Below are 24,258 nucleotides of genomic sequence, written 5' to 3' on the forward strand. Positions count from 1 at the left end.
TGTCCTTACTCACTTTTGGGGTCAGGGTTAGCGATATGGCTAATTCCACAGCCAGATAAGCAATACCCCTGAATAAGCACAGCCTGCTACTCTCCTATACAGGCTACAGACGGATAGTACATTCTCAAATTAATGAATCATGGTAGCTGCAAACAGATATACCAGATTAAACCACTAATAAAATTATGGTGGTCCATGCTGCAGAAGAAGTTGTTTTTGCTCATCTCTGCATATGAAGCAGTTATCTCGCACATTAATTTATGCTGAGTGCTGTTAACTATCTAAAATCTCTAAACTTGTACAAATATGTAATTTGATTTTTACTGTTTTCAAATAAAATTTCTTTTATCATTTATACATCATATGTATTTAATTCTTTTATCCTTTATATTATCATCATTGTCTTCAGCCATTGTCAAACCATTGAAGGATGAAGGCCTCCTCAACAAGTTTACACCAACTGCAGTCTTGTGCTTTCTGCTGCCATTGTACACCAGTAAATTTCACAATTTCATCAATCCACCCACCTCATCTTTGGTCTTTTTTTGGCCAAGTGGCATCCCTTCCAAAATTCATTTGGTCCATTCAACACCATTTCTTCTTGATATGTGACCTGTTCCTTTCCATTTTAAGTGCTTTGTTCTTTCAAAAATGTCAGAGACCTGGTTTTTCGGTAAAACCACACACATGTTTTTTGCTCTCTTTTGTTTATGTTCCTAATTCGGTGCTCCATACTTCTCTGTGTCCCTCAGTCTTTGTAAAGCTTTGGCATTCAATGTCCATGTTTCACAACCATATACAGTGGTTCCAGTTATTTGGGACTAATGCATTTTGGCTTGATTAAGTATCAGTCGTAATGATTGATTCTCTGTGTGATCAAATCACGTTACGATGGACTCGCCATAGTAAAGTACAATTCAATATATGATACGTAGCCGTATGGGTGGGTAAAGTACCTGCCTAGCAACCCAAAGGTCGCAGGTTCGAATCCCGCCTCGAGCTTGGATCAAAGTACTGCAAAAACCTTGGGAGGTGCATTATGGCCACAGAAGCCGATGCGCCAACAACTACACAAAAAAAAAAAAAAAACATGATACGTAGTAAGCACCGGTCATTGTGATCACATTTGTGAATTGAATTTTAATTCTATTAAACAGCCATTCTAATAAGGAAAATAGGAGGAATATTATCCACAGGCTATAAAAATAATGTATAGTAAGTGCAAATTTACACTTTATTACCTTACCAATTAAAAAATTAAGTGATACGTGAAAATCAGAAGAATATTTTCCACAAGTTAGCAAAATAAAAATAAACTTACTCTTATGTGCATAGCTTAATTAATATGTACATACTAACTAGTTGATATTTCTGTTCACTGACATTTGGGGGGGGTTGAAATTTAAAACCGTAAAAGTATAAGAAATCAATAACAAAGAACACGGCGTGCACAAATTACAATTAACATGATACGTTTGTTGTTGTTTGTTATTTGGTTTTTAGGAGCATTAGCAAACTAAGGCCATATTGCTCCGGGGATATGCGGTGATCATTCCCTGACCTTTCTGCATTCTCCGTATTTGGTGATCACGGGCTCGAACCCCGGTCTAATCAAGAAGTGTGTGCTACGCACTGCTGCTCCTGCCCACCCAGCTATGGAGGCGCCTACACGATATTTGCAATTGAGATACAGAGTAACAAGTTAAGAGAAGATTCTGAAAATTTATGTTTTTTTTTTTTTTTATATGATTGAAGATTTCATGGAAGGGGAAACACATTTCACCATAATAACTTAAAAACCCACAGAATTCCAGCTGTCGGTACTATCGCAAATTTAATAAAATGGAGTTTACTATCTGTTTATAATAGATTACACTAACAGAAAAGCCCAATAAACTGGAAACTGCTAATTGTTTTATTGTTTTATAGGTCTGACCTTCAGAAATCCAACCATGTTGTCCCAATTAAGCGAAGAAAACCCTGGCTATTTTCGCGATTTGGTTCTGCTTTTTAAGATTTGTCCAAAATAAACCGCTGCCCCAATTAATCGGTGTCCCAAGTAACCGGAATCCACTGTATTAGAACAGGGAGGATACGTTTATCAAAAACTTTTCATTTGAGATAGTGGCAATTTGTCTTGAAGACTATTTTGAGCTTTCCAAATGCTTGCCATCTGAATTTTATGTACTGGTCAATTTCCATCATGATATGTCCATCTGTTGAAATTTCTCGTCCAAGATACCATTCACTTCTACTTTTTACCCATTGGCCATGATTTTCATTGGTCTGGTAAATTTGTTGAACATAGCCTGTGTTTTCTTGATATTCATCTTCAAACTGAACTTACTGCATTCGTGCTGCAGTTCCTCAATGTTTTGCTGAAATTGTTCCAGATCATTGAAAAGAGAAGAATGTAATCTGCAAATCGTAAGGGATTCAGGTGATCTCCATTTATCTTTAGTCCTTTATTATCCAATTTAGCTTGCAAAAAATTTCTTCTAAACAGGCAGACTGTATTGTATTAGGGATACAAGGGAGATTGTATCTCCTTGTATGCCTTTTCTGTGTTGATTTGAACTTTATCATTGCTGACCCATATTGATGTAATTGCCTTTTCATATATATATAAAAAAAGGGTAAACTGCAGCCATTATCATTCCACTGCAGAATGGAAGTCTCCTCAACAATTCATGTTGAGGGAAATGGAACATAATCTGTAACGTTGGTCCAGTGCGGGTTGGCACTGGACTAGTGTGGAACATCGACCTTATTTAGTAGTTAGGGGGTTTGAACATTAGTCTACTCAAAGAGTGTGTATGCTACTGCACTCCTGCACCCGAACACTCGGCTGTGGAGGCCTTTTCATATATTGATTGGAAAATATTGATGTAACCTCAGTCTACACCTTGGTTTATTAGGGTATTGATTATTGCTTGTCTTGTGACTGAGTCAATTGCTTTCGATGAAGGCTATACATAATGGACGGGTGTATTCATTGTGTTGCTCTATAACTTTCTGCACTGTTTGGACATGATCCATTGTACTGAAGCTGCTTGTTCTTTGGGTTATGCCACATCAAGTATTGTGTCTATTCTTCTTGAAATATTTATAAAAGAATAAGAGAAGTTTACCTCAGTATGATACGTGGAACACTTCTGTATGATACTCTCCAGAAATTAAAACGAAAATCTTACATTACAGTAAGAAATAATTAACATTAATTAAAAATCAAATGAACACAATTAAAAATCAATTTAACATAATTAAAAATTAAGTAAAAAATGAATTTAATGAAAAAATTGCAAAAAGATTTTCCTTCCTGAAGCTGACAATGCTTTTCAACTGTATGTCGTGATCAGAGGAATGAAAATTACCAAATAGGGGTGAGCATATAACTTAAATAGGGATTATTTGTCTTTGCACGTGTGCTTAAAAGACCATGAGTCAGAGATTAGATATGGCCGGCGAACATTAATAGAATTCTCATGTAATTTAATTTCGATGGTTTCTGGAATTAATAGTCTTGTATAATTACATTGGACACTAAGTATTTTGGCCTCGTTAAATAAAAAAAGTATGTTTTTCATTAACAGTATAAAAGGCTAATTCCGATGCTGCTGAATGAGAAGCACGAACTGAGGCCATGTGTTGATTAACGTTAAAATTCAGAAGAAACTGCGTAATCTGAAATTTGATAAGGCACGTCACAATCACCGCAAGAAATGTTGTACACTAGGTCATTTATTTGTGTTGCACACAAGGAAAGGACTGAGCGATTGTTCAGTATAGTGTGTAACTCCCATATTGGCCTGGCTACAATTTTAAATTCGATCTTTATCTTTAATCTTTAAATCTTTAAAGATTAAAGATTAATCTTTAGATCTGTATCTTTAAAGAATCTGTTAAGTTGTTTGTGCCACTGTTCAACACTGCTCAACTTAACAGATTCTTTAAAGATACCGAATAACTAACTGTTCAACAGTGGCACAAACAACTTAACTGTTCAAATAATGCCCTAGCAGAGACTTTCTACCAAACATCTGCCACCTTCAGCATATGGCAACTCCTTTCTTCAAATCAAAACTTTGGCTGAAATGTACAAACTAAAATTCCATACTACCCAATATATTGCCTATAATCAACTGTTTAACTGATTTTAACTGCAAACAGCATTAAATAGATCACCCAACAGTGCAGCTGGACCTGATGGAATATAATATATTCCTTCAGGTCCAGGTTGCTATTAATGTTCTGTAACCAGATTTTTCTTGAAGATACATACCCATCTTCCTGGCATCACTCTGTTATTTTAGGCTTTCCTAAACCAGGAAAATATCACTCATTTCCAGAAAATTACCGACCTATCTCTCTAACCAGCTTCCTAAGTAAAATCCTAGAAAGAATGATACACAGACTGCTTACCTGGGTTCTTGAAACTAAAGCACTGATGAACAACAATCAGTTTGGATTCTGACAAAATAGGTCCACTTTGGTTCTAATGGTGAAAGCTGAGACTAGCATCCGTAATGCTTACATCAAAAATGAACATCTTGTAATGGTAAGTCTCGATATAGAAAATACTTTTGACACTACCTGGAGGTATGGCATATTGCGAGAACTTTATTCCGTATGTTTGTGAAGACACTCACCAGAATTCATTAGAAATTTTCTTCAACACAGAATCTTTCAGGTCCATTTTCTTGGTTCTACACTCAAGAAGAAGGTGTCCCACAAGGAACAGTACTTAACTCTACCAATTTTTGACTTAGACTGAACACCATAACACAGAACATCCCCAATACTGTAGAACTATATATGTTTGCTGATAATATTACTATATTTTGCAGTTCACAAAATATTCATACCATCGAAAGACAGCTGCAACTTTCCATAAATAAGTTGGATAAGTTGGAATAGTTTATCAGAACAAAAAACAATTGCAGTTCACTCCTTCTAAAAACATAAGCTACACCCAGAACTGGAACATTGATCCCTCTCACCAGCAATCTTCGTTTCCTAGGCTTAATATTGGACACCAAACTTAACTTTGTTTCACATATCACATACCTCCGAACTGTTTGTTTAAAGATGACATGGTGCTATGACATGGTGTGCTGATAGATACACTCTGTTACATTTCTATCATGCTATTATCAGATCTTTTTTAGATTATGGTGCTATTGTATATGACTCAGCTAGGAAAAGTGCATTTATCAGACTTAATACCATCCAATATTGTGCCCTTTGTACTGCTGCTGTGGGCACATTTAGAATATCCTCTGTCCAGAGTCTGTATGTAGAGGCACACGAACCTCCACTTCACCTTAGAAGGAAAATGCTTATTCTTAATTATGCAGCAAAAATACAAAGCCTTCCAGTCCATCCTGTTCAACCATTGCTTTCCAACCACAAATGGACAGCATTCTATAACAGTAACTTGACTCAAAATAGACCTACTGGCATTAGACTAAAAGATTTGCTTCACACCTGGAATATTGATTTTGATAACATACTTCATGAGACCGATGTTCTTGATCCATTCTGGTCTGTAAATCTCCGTCACTGTGATACCCACTTTCAGGAATGGGGAAAGAAATCCCTGGCAGATGAAAATACGAAACAACTGCATAAAGAACATGCCCTCAACAATATGCAAAGTGCCAAATATATACAGATGGCTCAAAAACAGGTTCTGCCATTGGTGCCATGGCTGCCTTTCCTTCTTTTACAGTCTCCTTATCACTTCCGGTTCAATGTATCAGTTATACTGCAGAGTTATATGGAAATGAATTAGACTTACAGAATACTAACGCTTTCTGCAATGCTAGCAGTGTAATAGCATTAGCATTAATAGAGAGATATGAAGCAAGAAAGTAAGCTTATGTACATAAGCCAAAAAAAAAAAAAAAAAACCAACACACTTCATTTCATCCCTCCGTTCGTTCGAAATACCTCTCCAGCTGAGCCTTAAATTTATTTAAGCTATCGACTTCCACAACAAAGGATTGAAGTCTATTCCACCAACCAACTACCCACTGGCTAAAGACAAATTTCCGCACATCTATCCTACATCTGTCTTTCCTCAATCTGAATTTATGCCCTCTCATGTGATTATTCTGAGCAAGAGGAAGAATCCTATCGGCATTGAGCTGGTCAAACCATTCAAGGCTTTATACACCTCTATCAGATCACCTCGCCGGTGCCTAGTCTAAAGACACTGTAATTTGCAAAACCTAAGCCTTTCTTCGTAAGAGCAACCGTTTGTTCCATTCACTAATCTTGTTGCCCTTCTCTGTACTCGTTCCAGCAGCTCTACATCCTTCTTGAAATGAGGCCTCCAGACCTGTATACAGTACTCAAGGTGTGGCCTGACCATTGCCTTATTCAAGGGAATAATCACCTCCTTATCCCTGCTAGAAAAATTCCTATATATCATTGTATATCGTCTGCACTGCTCAGAGAACTTCATATCTGCCTGCACAATAACCTCAAGGTCCTTTTCATTCTCTACCACTGTCAGTGTAGTACCACAGAGTTGATACATTGCTCTGGAGTTGCTGTTTCCCATATGTAGTACTTTACATTTATCAATGTTAAACTTCATCTACCACCTCTCAACCCATCTGCTCAACCTTTCCAGATCCTATTGCAGCAGCATAGCGTCAGTAGTGTCCTTAACAACATTGCCAACCTTTGTATCATCTGCAAACTTGGACATTAAGCTTGATATACCATCATCAGTATCATTTATAAATACAGAAAACAACACTGAACCCTGAGGGGCTCCACTAATAACATTAGTCCATGATGAGCAGTGTCCGTTGATTACCACTCTGTCTTCTCTCACTCAACGATCCCTTTATCCATAGCAGCAATTTGCCTCCAATGCCACACTTCTCCAATTTGTGCAGCAGTCTTCCCTGTGCAACAGTATCAAAAGCCTTTCCAAGATCCAAGTATATAATATCAAAGTTATTCCCTGCATCCGGTTATTTTGTGACTACATCATAGTACCCAACCAAATTGGTCAGCAAGACTTTCCCATAACAAAACCATGCTGTGTCCGAGCTTTATAATTTAAGTCTTGTCTAGATGATCCTACAATGCTTCTTTAACCAGTGCCTCCATTAATTTTCCTGAAACAGATGTTAAACTTGCATGTCTATAATTACTTGTGTCGGCCTTTGATCCTCCTTTGTGAATTGCGGTCACACATTTGGACATCTCCAGTCCATGGGTACCTCCCCTGAGTCCAAGGAAGCTCTCATAATTATGACTAAGGGTTTGCTTACTTCCTTTGCTGCCTTCTTTAATATAACTGGATAGAACCAATCCACCCTAGGTGCCTTTCTTGTGTTTATCTTCAACAATTTCTCCTCCAGTTTACTCTCAGTTATTACAAGATTATCTAGCTTACTGCCAGAGTTGAATACACCTCTGGCATTCCCTTCGCTGAATAACTCCTCATGTGTGAATGTCAATGCAAAATATTAATTTAGTTTGTTAGCTACCTGAGTAGGATCATCAACAGTTGAACCATCGATATCAAGTGGACCAATCTGATTCATCCCCTTTCTTCTAGAGTTTACATAAGTAAAGAACTCTTTGCTGTTTTTCTTTGCATTCTTTGCCAAAGATTTCTCGTAATCTGCCTTCGCCTGCCTAACCTCCTTTGTAACTTGGTTACAGATCAGCTTATATCTATCATAGGCTTCTGTGTCACATGTTAATTTATATGTATTCCATGCATTTTTCTTCTCTGCCATATGTCTCATTAGTTCATCTGACATCCATTTAGGCCTAAACCTTGAATAATATTTCTTAGTTGGTATGTAAAGCCTAGTAGCTTCCAAGATAAGTTCTTTGAATGCTTCTCATTTTGAATTTGCTGTTGGTAACATCATCAGTTGGTCCCACTGTATTGAATTTAAAAACTGTCTCAGACCATTGTAGTGACCTTTATGAAAGCTAAAGCCGACCAGGCTAGCCGAGTGGGTAAAGTACCTGCCCGGCAACCCAAAGGTCGCGGGTTCGATTCCCGCCTCGGGCTTGGATCAAAGTACTGCAAAAACCTTGGGAGGTGCAATATGGCCACAGAAGCCGATGCGCCAACAACTACCAAATCAAATCAAAATCAAAATCAAACGAAAGCTAAAACCCTTCCCTTTATCCCTGATGGTAGTTACCTCTTTGAGGAAATCCCTCTTCAGCACACTGTGATCACTGCTACCTAGTGGTTCCTTTATCTACAGATTCTTAATGCATGAAGAATCACTATTGATAATCAGATCAAGAGTATTACTCCCTCTCGTTGTCTGAACATGGTGATGTAGAAAACAATCATCCAATAAATCCACAAAAGTCTTGCTAGTGTGTGAGTGACCAACCCACGAATTCCAGTCAATATCTGGGAAATTGAAATTCCCCATTATAAGACTCTGATTTACTGATCCACTCTTTCCCTGTATAGTTCTTATTATATGCATCAGAGTCATTAGGCCTACAACACACTCCTACTCTCAATTTTGATCTCCCAATGCTTATGTCACACCAAACTGACTCGACACTGCACTGTCCAGCGATGTCGACTGGCTTCACTTCCTTGGATTTTATGTGTTTCTTAACTAATAGCGTAACCCCTCCTCCTTTCCTATCCTGTCTATTCTTTCTGTACTTGTACTCCCCAAATTCCAGTTTTGCATTCCTTATATCTGTGTGATACCACATCGCTGATATCCCAACAATATCTGCCTTCGATGTTTTGAGCAATACCTCAAATTCATCAAATTTATTAACCAAACTTCTCGCATTGGTGTACACGCAAGTGTACATGTGCCTGTTCCTATTCTTAGCTATCCTACCTATGTGTTTACTTGTACCGCAGTGACTCCCAGCAGTCTCTGAAATATCCTGAATTCTGTTTTCCAGGCTGCTGCTCATTTCAATAGAAGCAGTGCAAGAATCACTTTCATCTCTGCCAGTGGCTACTGTTAATCTATTAGTCCTTGTATCCCCACAAGCTAGCAGTTTCCAACATACCTAACACTGACTCGATAGAATCAGCAAATATTCTTGCACCTTTTCTATTTAAGTGTATCCCATCCCTGATTCTATGAGTGCAGTGTCTGCATTGGACGATCAGTTTTCAATATCACATCCCATCAAAAAACAAACCATTTCCTGTTTAAACCATCTATGAAGTAGGAATTATTCAGTGAAATTCTGCTGGATTCCAGGGCATTCTGGTATCATAGCTAATGAGAGAGCAGATCATGCAGCCACAAATCCAAACAGTATAACACCTGCAAATTACCAAGTACCATGTATAGATTATTTGAAGCATATAAAAATGTCTGAAATATGGATCAGTGGTCAGAAATATGGAAGTCACAATGGAATAACAAATTTCTCCAAATCAAATAAGAAACAGCCAGACAAAAGAGACTGGAAGAAGTTGTACTAACAAGACTAAGGATAGGAAATAAGCACCTAACCCATATGTTTCTACTCATGGGGGATGACCCACCTCGATGCACGTGTTGTACATTACCACTTACAGTCAAACATATACTTTTAGTTTGTCCTCACTGTTACCATTTCAGAAAAAGTACCTTCCACGCTCAATCACAACCAAGAACCATTATCGCTTACCCGGATGATTGGAAATAGTGCTAATCTAGCTGAATTCTATACCTTTCTGAAACAAATACATATACAGGGTGTTTCGAAAGTGATTATCAGTAATTTAAAGGTGAACTTTACAGACTACAATATGCAAAAAAACCTAATAAATAATGGGTTCTTAGGTGAATCGTTTTCGAAATATTGCACATTTCTAGTTGGGCTCCACCACTGACTTGTTTGTTTAGGTTAGGTTATGCTTTTTCTCTCCCTTTCCTCTCTCTCAATGCTCTGAGAGATAGCTGGCATTCTAGTACTTGTCAAAGGATAGTCAACATGGAAAGAGGTTACAGCTGTGAAGAGTTTGTAAAATAATAAGAGGAGTTTACCTCAATATAGTACATAGAACACTTCAGTATGATACTCTCCAGAAATTAAAACGAAAAAATTGAAAAACTTACATTAGAGTAACAAATAATTAAAAATCAATTTAACACAATTAAAAATCAATTTAATGCAATTAAAAATATTAAAAAGAATCTAATGAAAATATTCAAAATGAAGAGTATGCAGACATGCACTTCATTTATGGTAAAGCCAAATTATACGAAATTTAGAAAAAGATGACATCTGATGACACTTTCCAACTGGACTTCTGGTAATATCACGGTGGCGTAAACCTTCTGCCCTACAACATAATGCTTGCAGTGACATCTTTTCTGTACTTTTTGTTTCATATAAATTGATGGAGATTTACATCCAGGCTCTGCACAGTCTGAAGCATGCTTGGTGGGAATGAAGTGAGCTAGGTGGAGCCTATTACAGCTGCTGCAGAGAGGGAACAAAGGCTCTGATGGTTTGATGTGGGAACCTCCAATAGCAAATGCCCCAGAAATCAGGAAAGCTGATGTAGCCTGTAATCAGTTTTATTGTGGTAGTCAGTCTTCTTTATTCAACTTTGATTTCATGGATTTCATGGTTGTGTAATTGACGGCTGCTGTAATGGTGGTAGTGTGAATGTCATTTGAGGTTATGTTTGCATGCCAGCTACCTGATCATCTAATGTTCGCTGGATTGAGTGCTGCAGATTGTGGATCCAGAAGCTGAAGCCCAGATCTCTGAAACATACAGGACTGAGGGATGAAGCATCCTATAAACATATATGATGGAAGTTGCAGAATCTCAAATGTAAAGTAAATATTGCTTTGCTATCCCTCTCAATCTACGCATTTTGCTATGGAGGGCTTCAAGATGTCTGTGGATCTGCAGCTTTGGTTTAAATATAACTCCTAGATTTGTGTGCTGTTAGACCTTCAGGATTAAAAAACCTTTTAGCATCACTGGGAGATATGGTTGGTTTGGTTTCAGTAAGAAGATCATCATTACAGATTTTGAAACATTTACTTGCATATCAAAGTTTAACAAATATTAAGCGATGCAAAATTTTTAAATTGGTGCCTTCAGTGAATTTTGGTAGTTATCTATTTGGTGGAATTCCATTAAAATTTTTATGTCATCTGCATGGCACAGTATGTCTGATTTGTTGGTGATTAATGGAATGCAGATGGCTGTGAGGAGTAAGCTGGAAAGTATGCTACCTTGTGGGATGCTAGTGGTTACTTTGTGAGTAAATGTGGACTTACCAACTTTAAAGTGAAAGGTTCTATTGGACAGAAGAGATCATAAGAAAAGAAGAATGTTACCTTTGAGTAAAGGCCTCAAGTGCTAAGTGATTTATTAGTAACTAAGCAATTCTCAGAAATTTATAGTGTTCTGAAAAGTATACCAGTGTCTTTAATTTTCATCTTTAACTTTCTTTTATTTTTGTGAAACAACTCTTTATCTTACAATCAAAGTGAAGACACAGAAAGGAAATTCACCTTTCTTATTTTTTCTCTTATTCTCACTTTTACTAATCTAACTGTTAGTTTACTAATTAACAGTAGCCGCTTGGTCACTAAATGGTACTGCTCTTGTCTCCACATGGCAGGACTGGAAACCTAGGAAAGGAAAGTAACATTCCAAGGGCCAAAAGAGCAAACATGAGTAGTAAAATAACTACTGGGCTCCAAGAGAAAGCCCTGACAAGTAATGATACAGAAAAGACAAAGAGACAGAAGACAGATATGGACCCACCAAAAATACCGACATACATGCGACAGGAGATCAGACATTAGGACGTATGTCTGCTAATGTCTGATCATTTGTAATTCAGAAAACATTAGAGGGTCTAGTATGATCTCCAAGTCGGTTCAATACTAGTGGAAACAGAAAGTCCCAAACAATTTTTGGGACTTTCTAGTAACAACAATTTTTAGAAGAATACCAGTAGTTGTAACACTACACAACATGTTTGTGCCTCCGTAGCCAGGTGGGCAGGAGCAGCAGTGCGTAGCACATGCTTCTTGATTAGACCGGGGTTCGAGCCCATGACCACCAAATGTGGAGGATGCAGAAAGGTCAGGGAATAACCACTGCATATCCCCGGAGCAATATGGCCTTAGTTGCTAATGCTCCTAAAAACCAAATAACAAACAAACACACAACACACCGAATTCTTCCAGAGGTTGGACCTCTTAAATATATTAGAGGAAGAGCTCACAGAAGAATTGAGAAGCCAAGGAGTAACAGGAGTGAAGAGAATTAATATCCGAAGGGATGGAAATATAATTCCAACAAGAACTCTTATCATAACCTTTAATACTCCGAAACCTCCAAAAACAGTCAAAGCAGGATATCTGAACTGCCAGGTAAGACAGTACATACCAAATACACTGCAATGTTACAGACATCAGAAATTTGGACATTCACAAATGGCATACAGAAACTCAGCATCCTGTGCAAAATGTGATTCTAAAGAACATGAGACTACAGTTTGCTCTGCCAACATCTTGAAGTGTACAAACTGTAAAGGGGAACACCCAGTCTACTCAAAAACATGTGAAAAATGGAAACAAGAGAAACTAATTCAGAAATACAAAACAGAATACAACGTACCAAGAAGCAAGGAGAATAATACAACACATGGCCTACAAAAAAACAAGCCAACATATGCACAAGCAGTGATCCAATATAAATCAGTAGATGTTCAAACTGAAATTTCCATGTTGACAGAAGAATCACTTACTGCATTGAAGGCACAAAAGCAGGAGAAAACAGCGAATACCCCAATTTCTATTCCCACAGAACAGATATCCACAAATCATCACTCAATAAAGACTGACCTAAACCTACAAACACCAAAGCAACCAAACAGATGGACATAGAAAAAATAAACAAATAAACACATCTGAAGAACCAGTACTAGAAATTTTCACAGAAGAAGTTATGGACATGGACTGGCCACACTACCCTAAAAAAAAGATAAGACAAAGTATAAGAATGCTACATTTTGGAAGCAACCCGAAAGCCTTAGAAAAAACCAAATAATGGATCGGTTCATCCAGTGGAACTGTAGAGGACTACAAGCCAATTACGACGATGTCCAGTATCTAATAACACACCAATATGCTTTTGTCTTCAAGACCCATACCTTAGAAAACAAGACACCCTTTTAATAAAAAAATATACAAAGTATAGGAAAGACAGAATAAGAGAAGGGCCAACACATGGAGGAGTAGTAATCTTGGTCCTTAACCACATCCCAACCAAACCCATTCCTTTAAACAGTAATATAGAAGCAATATCTGTAAGAATAACACTAAGATTTAGGGTAACCATCTGTTCAGTGTACCTTCCATCAGGACTAGATATATCATTTGAAGAAATAGACCAACTAAATATCCCAACTTCCATTACCTTTCTGTATAATGGGAGACCTGAATTGGCATAGTCATCTGTGGAGAAACACTGACATCAACAGACGAGGACAAATAATAGAATGAATAATAGACCATCATAACCTTTCTCTACTCAATAATGGTAAACATACATACTTTCACTTTCCTAGTCGCATGCACACCTTCCCTTCTACCAGAATTAAAATGGCAAGTAATAGAAAAGCCATACATCAGTGACCACTACCCAGTAATCTCCATACTGACCAGAAACCCATCCTGCCATCCCAGCAGACCACCCTGCTGGAAAATAGAAAAAGGCAACTGGGAAAAATTTAGAGAACTGGCGATATTTAATCCACAAATCATCCAAGAAACATCGGTCGGTGAAGCTCTGAAGAATGTCACAGATATTTTAATACAAGCAGCCGAACAAACAATACCCACAACTTCAACTTGTTTTCCATTGCACCCAAAATCCTGGTGGAACAAACACTGCATGAAAACAAGAAGACAACAAAACAAAGCTTGGAATAAGTTCTGGAGATATCCTACAACGGATAATCTGATAAAATATAAACAAGCATGAGCACTAGCTAGGTATACCCAGAAACAAGCCAGAAAAACTTCCTGGATCAAGTTTACTTCCTCAGTAAATAGAACAACAAACACACAAATAATATGGAATAAAATAGGAAAAATGAATGGGAAATATAAAAACCAACCGTCACTAGTATACTGGAATGGAGAAAACATTATCGAACTATCAGAGATAGCAAATATATTAGGATAAATTTTTGCTAAAGTATTGTTAAAACAATCCTACACTACAGAATTTTTGACCTATAAGAGAAAACTGATAAAAACAGGATAATTTTTATACGAAAAGGATTGAACCCTATAACCAACCAACTAAATTACATGAATTATGTGAAGCAGTAACACAAAAAAACCAAGTACAGTTGGTTTGTTTGTTATTTGGTTTTTAGGAGCATTAGCAACTAAGGCCATATTGCTCCGGGATATGCGGTGGTCATTCCCTGACCTTTCCGCATTCTCCGTATTTGGTGGTGACGGGCTCGAACCCCGGTCTAATCAAGAAGCGTGTGCTATGCACTGCTGCTCCTTCCCACCTGGCTACGGAGGCGCAAGTACAGTTGGGTCAGACAATATACACTATGATATGCTTAAACATCTAAAGCAAAAAGAGGTAGAAAACCTCCTTCAACTGTATAACCACATTTTTCTAGAAAACCAATATCATTAAGCGTGGCATCATGCAATAGTATTGGCTTTCCAAAAACCCAATAAAGATCAGAAGAACCCAAACAACTATCGACCAATAGCCCTCACTAGCTGCTTAAGCAAAGTTCTAGAGAAGAAAATTAACAAAAGATTAGTCTGGTATTTAGAGACAACCAAATGGTTCACCAGTATGGGTTTAGACATAATCAATCCACATTAGATCACCTTGTACGAAGAGAAGCAGATATAAGAAATGCATTCATAACCTCAAGCATATGGTTGCTATATTTTTTGATATAGAAAGGGCCTATGACACAGCATGGGGACACAGTATACTACAAGACATCCACAATGTAGGACTCAGAGGACATTTACCACTATTCATCCAAAATTTCATGAAAAATAGAACATTTCAAGTTAGAGTACAAAACCCCATGTCAAAATCATATAAACAAGAAGAAGAAGTTCCCCAAGAGTCTTCACACCAAAGCATCACAAAACACCCACAGTGTCATATGCACTATATGTAAATGACTTCAGTATTTCTATCAAGCACAGAATATGGGAACAATAGAAAGGCAAGTACAATGGGTAATTAACAATATCAGTCATTAGGCCCAGAAAAATGGGTTTAGAATATCAAAACAAAAAAAAACCAGTCTATATACATTTCTGTAGAAAACAAAATTTGCACACTGAACCTGAACTAACATTGCAAGGTAACATAATACCAGTTAAACAAAGTGTAAAATTTCTCCCACTTATTCCAGATAGCAAATTGACCTTTGTAGAACATATAAAAAACAATTACAAATAAAATGCATGAAACAACTTAATATTCTTAAAGTCTTATTAACAACAGCATCTTGGGGAAGGGGGGAGAGACTGTTATACCCTGCTCAACTTTTACAAAGCACTAGCAAGGTCAAAAATAGATTATGGGGCACCAGTATATGCTTTGGCAAAAAAGAGCACTCTCAAATAGTTAGATCCAATTCACCATAGTGCTGTATGAATAGCAACAGGAGCTTTTCGCACATCCCCTACATACAGTCTCTATACAGAGGCTAATGAACTACCACTGTTCCTGCATAAGACCCATAAGAGAACATCCAACTTGGACATCTTTATTCTCACCAAAATGGGAAAACATATATAGGAATTGCAGAAGTGAAAACCAGCCCCTAGGCATCAGACTACAAGAGTTACTGATAACACATGATCTCAAAATAGATAATGTTGCAAATCTAGAAGGACATATAATTCCACCATGGATAAACCATCCCACGGCTTATGAACTCTTCACACAAAATTGGAATAAAAATAATTTATCAGACCAACTTTCAACAACTGCATGCAGTACATAGAATGCAATATCTCAATCATGTACCAATATATGCAGATGGGTCAAAATAAGAGAACCATATAGGAGCATCAGCAGTATTCCCAGATGTTACACTGTCGTGCAAACTCCCAAAAGAATGGAGTGTCTATACTGCAGAATTAGCAGCAGTTCAGATAACCCTGGAGCATTTCAGAACCACATATCACTTGAGAACAGTAATATACTCTGATTCATTGAGTGTAATCCAAGCCATAAAAAACACAAACAATATGAACTATCCAGTACTCTGGAAAATTAAACAGATACTAACCGGCTTCACAAAGGATAAACAGGAGATACTTTTCTGTTGGATACCAGGACACAAAGGGATAAAAGGAAATGAAGAAGCTGACAGAATTGCAAAATCAACCACTAACCTTCAGGAAAAATCTTTAGCAGTTCCACTTAAGGACTATAAGTCAATCATTCAAAATCGCTGTCTAACCCAATGGCAAAAACTCTGTCAAAAACAAACATCTAATAAATTATATGAAATAAAACCAAACATTAAGCATTGGAAAACGAGCAAAAAGAAATCAAGAAGAGAAGTTTTTATGACCATATTGCAGATAGGACATACACATTCCACAACATTAGCATTAACGACATTAGCATTAACATTAGTAAAGGCACATGATGGAAGAAAGCAAGCTTCTATAGCATCAGCCAAAAAAAAAAAAAAAAAAACCTTCTCATTTAACCCATCCACTTGCTCCAAAATGTTTCTCTAGTTCTGCCTTGAATCTGTTTAAGCTATCAACTTCTACAACAATAGATGGAAGGTTGTTCCAGCAATCAACCACATGCTGGCTAAAGGCAAACTTCCTCACATCTATCGTACAACTGTCTTTCCTCAATTTGAATTTATGCAATCTCAGGTGATTATTCTGAGCAAGAGAAAGAATCCCATCAGCATCGAGCATGCTCAAACCATTCAAGGCTTTATACGCCTCAATCAGATCACCTCGCGGGTGCCAAGTCTTCAGATACTGTAATTTGCAGAACTTAAGCCATTCTTCGTAAGAACAACCCTTTGTTCCATTCCCTAATCTTGTTGCCTTTCTCTACACTCGCTCCAGCAGCTCTACATTGTTCCTGAAATGAGGTCTCAAGATCTGTATACAGTACTCAAGGTGTGGCCTAACCATTGTCTTATACGAGTGGATAATCACTTCCTTATCGCTGCTAGAAAAATTCCTGTATATAAGTTAAACTAAAAGGTCTATAATTATATGTGTCACCCTTCGATCCTCCTTTGTGAATTGGGCATACATTTGGACATCTCCAGTCCATGAGGATCTCCCCTGACTCTAAGGATGCTCTCATAATTTTGGCCAAGGGCTTGCTTATTTCCCTTGCTGCCTCCTTCAGTATAACTGGATTTTTTTTTGGTAAATTAATTTTTGACTTAATTTTTAATTGTGTTCATTTGATTTTTAGTTATTGTAAATTATTTCTTACTGCAATGTAAGATTTTCGATTATTTAATTGTTTTCGTTTTAATTTCTGGAGAGTATCATATCTAACATGTTATACATATCATATTTAAGTAAACTTCTCTTATTCTCTTACAAATATTGATATCAAGTAGAACGTATTGAGCATTATAGCTCTCTTCATACTATTATAACTCGATAGATTTCATCTGCCCCAGGTGCCTTTTTTATGTTATCCTTCAACAATTTCTCCTCCACTTTACTCTCAGTTATTACAAAATCACTTATCTCCCTGTTAGAGTTTGATAAACCTCTGGCAATCCCCTCCTTGAATAACTCCTCATGTGTGAATTGTAGATGTAAAACACTCATTCAGTTTATCAGCTACTTGAGCAGGATCATCAATAGTTGAATTATCTGTGTTAAGTGGACCAATCTGTTTCATCTCCTTCCTTCTAGATTTTACATATGTAAAGAATTCTTTGCTGTTTTTCTTTGCATCCTTTATCAAAGATTTCTCGTAATCTGTCTTCGTCTGCCTTACTTCCTTTGTGACTTGATTACAGACTAGCTTATATCTGCCATAGGATTCTGTGTCGCCTGAAAATTTATATGCATTCCATGGATTTTTCTTTTCTGCCACAAGCCTCATTAATTGATCCAACATCCAATTAGTCCTGAACCTTGAACAATATTTCTTAGTTGGTATGAAAAGCCTAGTAGCCTCCAAGTATAAGTCCTTGAAGGCTTCCCATTTAGAATTCACTGTTGGTAACATCATTATTTGATTCCACTGTATAGAATTTAAAAACTGTCTGAAACCGCTGCAGTCACCTTTAAGAAAATAAAACCCTTCTCTTGATGGTAGTTACATCTTTAAGTAAATTTCACATCAGTACACTGTGATCATTGTCACCTAGTGATTCCTTTATCTGCAAATTCTTGATGCATGAATAATCACTGCTTGATAATCGGATCAAGCATATTACTCCCTCTGGTTGCCTCTCTAATATGCTACTATAGGAAACAATCCTCCAATAAATCATTCCTCCAATAAAACAATTCTCCAATCAATCCTCCAATAAATCATTCCTCCAATAAAACAATTCTCCAATCAATCCTCCAATAAGTCTGCTAGGGGCAAAGGTTAATGACATTGTAGAGCGGATATCATCTTTTAAGGGAACAAAAGGTGATGTAGTTGTACACGTTGGCACTAATGATATTAAGAGTAGGAGACCGGCGGAATTACTTAACAAGTACAGGTCACTGTTGAAAAAAAGCCGTGAATTAGGGTTGAATTTGAAAGTGTCTGCAATTCTGCCCAGACACGATAGGAGGGAGTATATGATGAGAGCCCTGTCGATCAATTCGGCCCTGGAAAGATTGTGCAAGGCTCAAGGGTAGAATTTTTTTTCAGTCTGGTCTGTACTTGTTAACAGGAGAGACTGCTTCTACAGGGATGGGATACACTTAAATAGGAAGGGTGCAAGAATGTTTGCTGATGCTATCGAGGCAGTGTTAGGTGGCTAGTTGCATCACTGCCTTTCATGCTAATACAGTCATGTAGTAGTGGTATTTCAAAAGAGCTTGAGCTTGTAATATAAGAATTGGGATTGGGGGAACTGCAAATCAAGAATTGGGATGCATTCCCAATGTGCACTCCAGAGTGGAGTGCACATTAATTTGCATTTCTCCCAAATCCTCTTCATGAACACATTCAAAATTTTGGAGATATTCCAGTGGTTTCTGGGGACTGATAATCCATTTTAATGATGTCTAGGGACCTTTTGAATAATCTGTGACTGTCTCAATAACTCCTTCATTAAACCGGCTAAGGTAAAGAAAGCCTGCATGAGAAGTACGCAAAAGTTCGGTGAAATTTACCGGTAAAAGCACTTTGCCGTAACGGTATTTGTATTGTTGCTTGCTCGGTAAACAGACGGTGGGTGTTATTGGTCTGGAATAGAAGTTGAATCCCACGGGAGCTTGAAACCCTCCCAAAGTGGGGGGGGGTAACCTGACCTTTTTTCTTTAGAATCACCAATTGAATCACGAACAGAGTCATATTGGAAGTTCTGGCGTCGTAAAAAAATGTTCGTAATGTAGTTTCACTGGTAAACTTTTTCGAAAATTGCCGTGCTTCTCGTGTGGGCTTCCTTTACCTTTGCCTTTTTTTTTCTTAATAAACTTTATTAAGACTAGTCCACCAGTGATTCTAAAGAAAAAAGGTCAGGTTACCCCCTCCATTTCGGGAGGGTTTTAATCTCCCATGGGATTCAATTTCTACTTCTGACCAATAACACCCACCATCTGTTTACAGAGTGAGCAACAATATAAAAATGCCGTTACGGAAAAGTACTTTTACCGGTAAATTTCATCGAACTTTTGTGTGCTTCTCATGCAGGCTTTCTTTACCTTTGCCTATTTTTTTTTTTTTTTTTTTTTTTTAAGGCAAGTTAATTATTTAAAGTTAAATGGTCATAGTGATATTCAAGTAATGCAACAATTCACTAAACTTCAGGCAGTTTGTGTGAAATTTTATATCTGCTCTCAGACTCACTTTTGTTGGATTCATAAGTCTGGAGTATGAGAAAATGGCTGCTGAATTGTGACATTCAGAGACTAATATCTTACTGTGACTACAAGCATAATGTAAACTTGTTAGTACATTATGAAATGAAAACTACAGGCTGTAAAGCAAACTAAGCTAGAGAAGGATGACCAGGATTTTACTAGGTAATGTGGAAGTCAATTTAAATGTTTTTTTATTTTTTTTTATTTCTAAACATCACAATCGAAAAGAACAGAACAGAACATGGGGTACCTACAGAATTCCCACTCTTTTACAGTGAGAAATATGTCCCCACCCCCCACCATGCACCCATTCAAGATGTGTTTTGAGGATATCATGTTCCTGAGGCAATTGCCATCCACATATCCGCTAATGTCTAATGTTTAATACAAAGTTGTTCAACTGGGAACTCCTGCTGATCAAGGGAGATAATAATTTGTGTTACTGCTTTGAAATATAATGTTCAACATTTGGAAAATTTCTTTACACTTTGTAATTGTAGGAAATGTTTTACATTTCATATATTTAAATTTGTATAGCTGAGGTACTTAATTTTTTTCTGATTAAATTTTCAAATTTTTTTTCACTTTTAGGTTGTGGTGGTGAATTTACTTCTAACAGTGGGTCCTTTAATAGCCCCGGATTTCCTGATAACTATCCTGTGAATATTGAATGTGTGTGGATCATCAAGGCAGCCCCAGGAAATAAAGTCCATGTGTCATTCAGGTTAGTATTATGATAAAAGTTTTCTAAGTAGCAGGCATGGTGTAAAAAACAGTAATTTTAACTAAAATTTATTTTTTAATCTAAAACTAAAATTCTTTTTTAATCTAGAACTAAAATATGCTTGTCTGGGTCAGTGGCTGGCAATCTTTTCCACTGTATGAGCTACTTTAAAAACGAACAAGTTGTCTAGCTCAATTTCTCACAATTTGTGTGTGTTATCTCTCCTTATAAGCACCACCCTACTCATGCTCAGTGGAAAATGATCGGTTTTGAATCCTGTCAGTAATGGCATTCAAACCCAAGATTTTTTTGGCTTCTTTTTTCATGTATGTAATTTTTATCAGTTTTTTTCCATCACATGGCTGAGTTACTCAGCGTGGGGATTGGATGGTTTTGTCGCCTGGAAACTCAGCTTTTTCTTACAGGAAACAGGCAAATTGGCTGACCATAGAACACATAAGATAAGACATAAGATAATTTGCACAAATTATCTTATGTCTTATCATAGTTTTACAAATGATGGTCAATAATTTAAAGGTCAAAAATAGTACAAACTAAAATAAGAAAAAAGTCCCAGTGAACATTGGGCCACAAATGAACCGCTTTTGAGATAATGCACATTTTCTGTTAAGATCTGCCACTAACTATGGGAGCACTAGTTTAGCCAAAAGCTGTGAATCCTTTGCTAAGGTTGGTTTTATTAAACATAAGTTTAAAATAACTAAATGCACAAGGCATAATACATTAAGAGTTTAATATCTATATAATATCGGTGTGTAGATACACCATAGACAACTCTTAAGAAACTACAAAGTAGGCATCAATTGCTCTTTCTCAACTGGGTCGTCATGTCTGCAGTACCAGGGTACCTGCCCACCCACTGACGATAGGCCAATAGCCTTGAAACATGTGTGGGTGGTGGTACTCACTGAGAATAAGTAACAATAGTCTTCTCTGTTAGTGAAGCATTACTTATTCGAGGTAGTGCAATATCATGGCAACTCGTCGTGAAGGCAGAGCACAATATGAGAAAGAGCAATTGATGCCTACAACAACTACTTTGTAGTTTCTTAAGAGTTGTCTATGGTGTATTTTAAGAGTTGTGTATGATGTAGTTGTCTACACACCGATATTATACATAAGATAATACATTTTTAATTTTTGGTTTCAACACCACAGGATTTTACCGATGTTACACGTTACAGGATGTTCTTTCTAACACCGTTTTCTCAACATCAGGTGTTATGCTTCTGGGCCTACCTGCTCGTACTCCATGTGCGAAGCGCCCATGTTCTCTAAGGCGTTGATGCACCTTGATGAATATGCACCTGTTGGGCTACCTTCGGTGGGGAAATGCTTCTTGGTACAAACGTGCAGCCTCGAGTGCACTACCGTTGGCTTTACCATACATGAAGTGCATGTCCGCATACTCTTCATAGCTGTAACCTCTTTCCTTGTTGACTATCCTGTGACAAGTGCTAGTATGCCTGCTACGTCTCAGAGAATTGAGAGAAGGGAAATAGAGAGAATGAGCATAACCTAACCCAAAAGAACAAGTCAGCGGTGCATCCCAACTCTGTACAGTTCACCATGTCAGTGGTGGATTCCAACTAGAAATGTGCAATATCTCGAAAATGATTCACTTAAGGACCATGTTTATTAGGTTTTTTTTGCATATTGTAGTCTGTACAGTTCACCTTTAAATTATTGACCATCACTTTTGAAACGCGCTGTACAGATATTGGGTGTATTCACAGACATAAGATATATATAGATATATATTGAGAAATATGGTCTAATTGATCTGCCTAAAACCAAACAACTACTATTTTATTGTACTATTTACCACTTTTACAAAAGAAGAGTAGTAAATGGTACAATATTCACTTAGTGGACAGAAATCATGGGATGGATACCTACCTAGGGTAGGCCCACCTTTTGCCCATATAAGGGCAGTCACACAGCAAGGCGTTGAGTCCATTAGTTGCTTCCATTACCGGCAGAATTGCTTAACAAGTACAGGTCACTGTTGAAAAAAAGCCGTGAAACAGGGTTGAATTTGAAAGTGTCTGCAATTCTACCCAGACATGATAGGAGGGAGTATATGATGAGAGCCTTGTCAATCAATTCGGCCCTGGAAAGATTGTGCAAGGCTCAAGGGGTAGAATTTTTTTCAGCCTGGACTGTACTTGTTAACAGGAGAGATTGCTTCTACGGATGGGATACACTTAAATAGAAAGGGTGCAAGAATATTTGCTGATGCTATCGAGGCAGTGTTAGGTGGGTCGGAAAACTGCTAGCTTGGGGGGAGACAAAGACGAATAGATTAACAGTAGCCACTGGCAGAGGTGAAAGAGATTCTTGCACTGCTTCTATTGGAATGAGCAGAAGCCTGGAAAACAAGATGCAGGATATTTCAGAGACTGCTGGGAGTCATTGCGGTACAAGTAAACACATGGGTTGTGTTAGGGTAGCTAAGAATAGAAATAGGTGCATGTATACTTGCGTGTACACCAATGCTAGGAGTTTAGTAAATAAATTTGATGAATTTGAGGTATTGCTCAAAACATCGAAGGCAGATATTGTTGGGATATCAGCGATGTGGTATCACACAGATATAAGGAATGCAGAACTAGAATTTGGGGAGTACAACGTCTGCAGAAAGGATAGACTGGATAGGAAGGGAGGAGGGGTTATGCTATTAGTTAAGAAATACATAAAATCCAAGGAAGTGAAGCCAGTGGACATCGCTGGACAGTGCAGTGTCGAGTCAGTTTGGTGGACATAAGCATTGGGAGATCAAAATTGAGAGTAGGAGTGTGCTATAGGCCTAATGACTCTGATGAGTATAATAAGAAACTGTACAGGGAAATAGAGTGGGCCAGTAAATCAGAGAGTCTTATAATGGGAGATTTTAATTTCCCAGATATTGACTGGAATTTGGGGGCTGGTCACTCACACACTAGCAAGGCTTTTGTGGATTTATTGGATGATTGTTTTCTACATCAGCATGTTCAGGAGGCAACTAGAGGGAGGAATACTCTTGATTTGATTATCAGCAGTGATTCTTCATGCATTGGGAATCTGCAGATAAATGAACCACTAGGTGGCAGTGATCACAGTGTGCTAAAGTGGGATTTACTCAAATAGATAACTACCATTAAGTGTAAAGGAAAGGGTTATTGCTTTCGTAAAGGCGACTACGATGGACTGAGACAGTATTTAAATTCTATACAGTGGGACCAACTGATGATGTTACCAACAGCAAATGCAAAATGGGAAGCATTCAAAGAACTTATCTTGGAAGCTACTAGGCTTTACATACCAACTAAGAAATATTGTTCGAGGCTTAGGCCTAAATGGAAGTCAGATGAACTGATGAGGCATATGGCAGAGAAGAAACATGCATGGGATACATACAAATTAACACATGACACAGAAGCCTATGATACATACAAGTTGATCTGTAACAAAGTTACAAAGGAGGTTAGGCAG

General features: G+C 37.5%; 1 protein-coding gene across 1 annotated transcript in view; it reads left to right on the forward strand.

Moving 5' to 3' along the window:
• The window catches only part of LOC150088287 (cubilin-like), a 1,623,406-nt gene that overhangs the window by 531,461 nt on the left and 1,067,687 nt on the right, over positions 1 to 24,258 (forward strand). Inside the window, exon 16 of the mRNA XM_090370104.1 lies at positions 20,631 to 20,763. Coding sequence (XP_090226230.1) covers positions 20,631 to 20,763 — 133 coding nt within the window. The remainder of the gene's footprint in view (positions 1 to 20,630; positions 20,764 to 24,258) is intronic.

The sequence above is a fragment of the Mastigoproctus giganteus genome, chromosome 3, assembly GCF_048544385.1.
Source record: "Mastigoproctus giganteus isolate SK-2022 chromosome 3, ASM4854438v1, whole genome shotgun sequence".
In the NCBI taxonomy this organism is placed as follows: Eukaryota; Metazoa; Arthropoda; class Arachnida; order Uropygi; family Thelyphonidae; genus Mastigoproctus; species Mastigoproctus giganteus.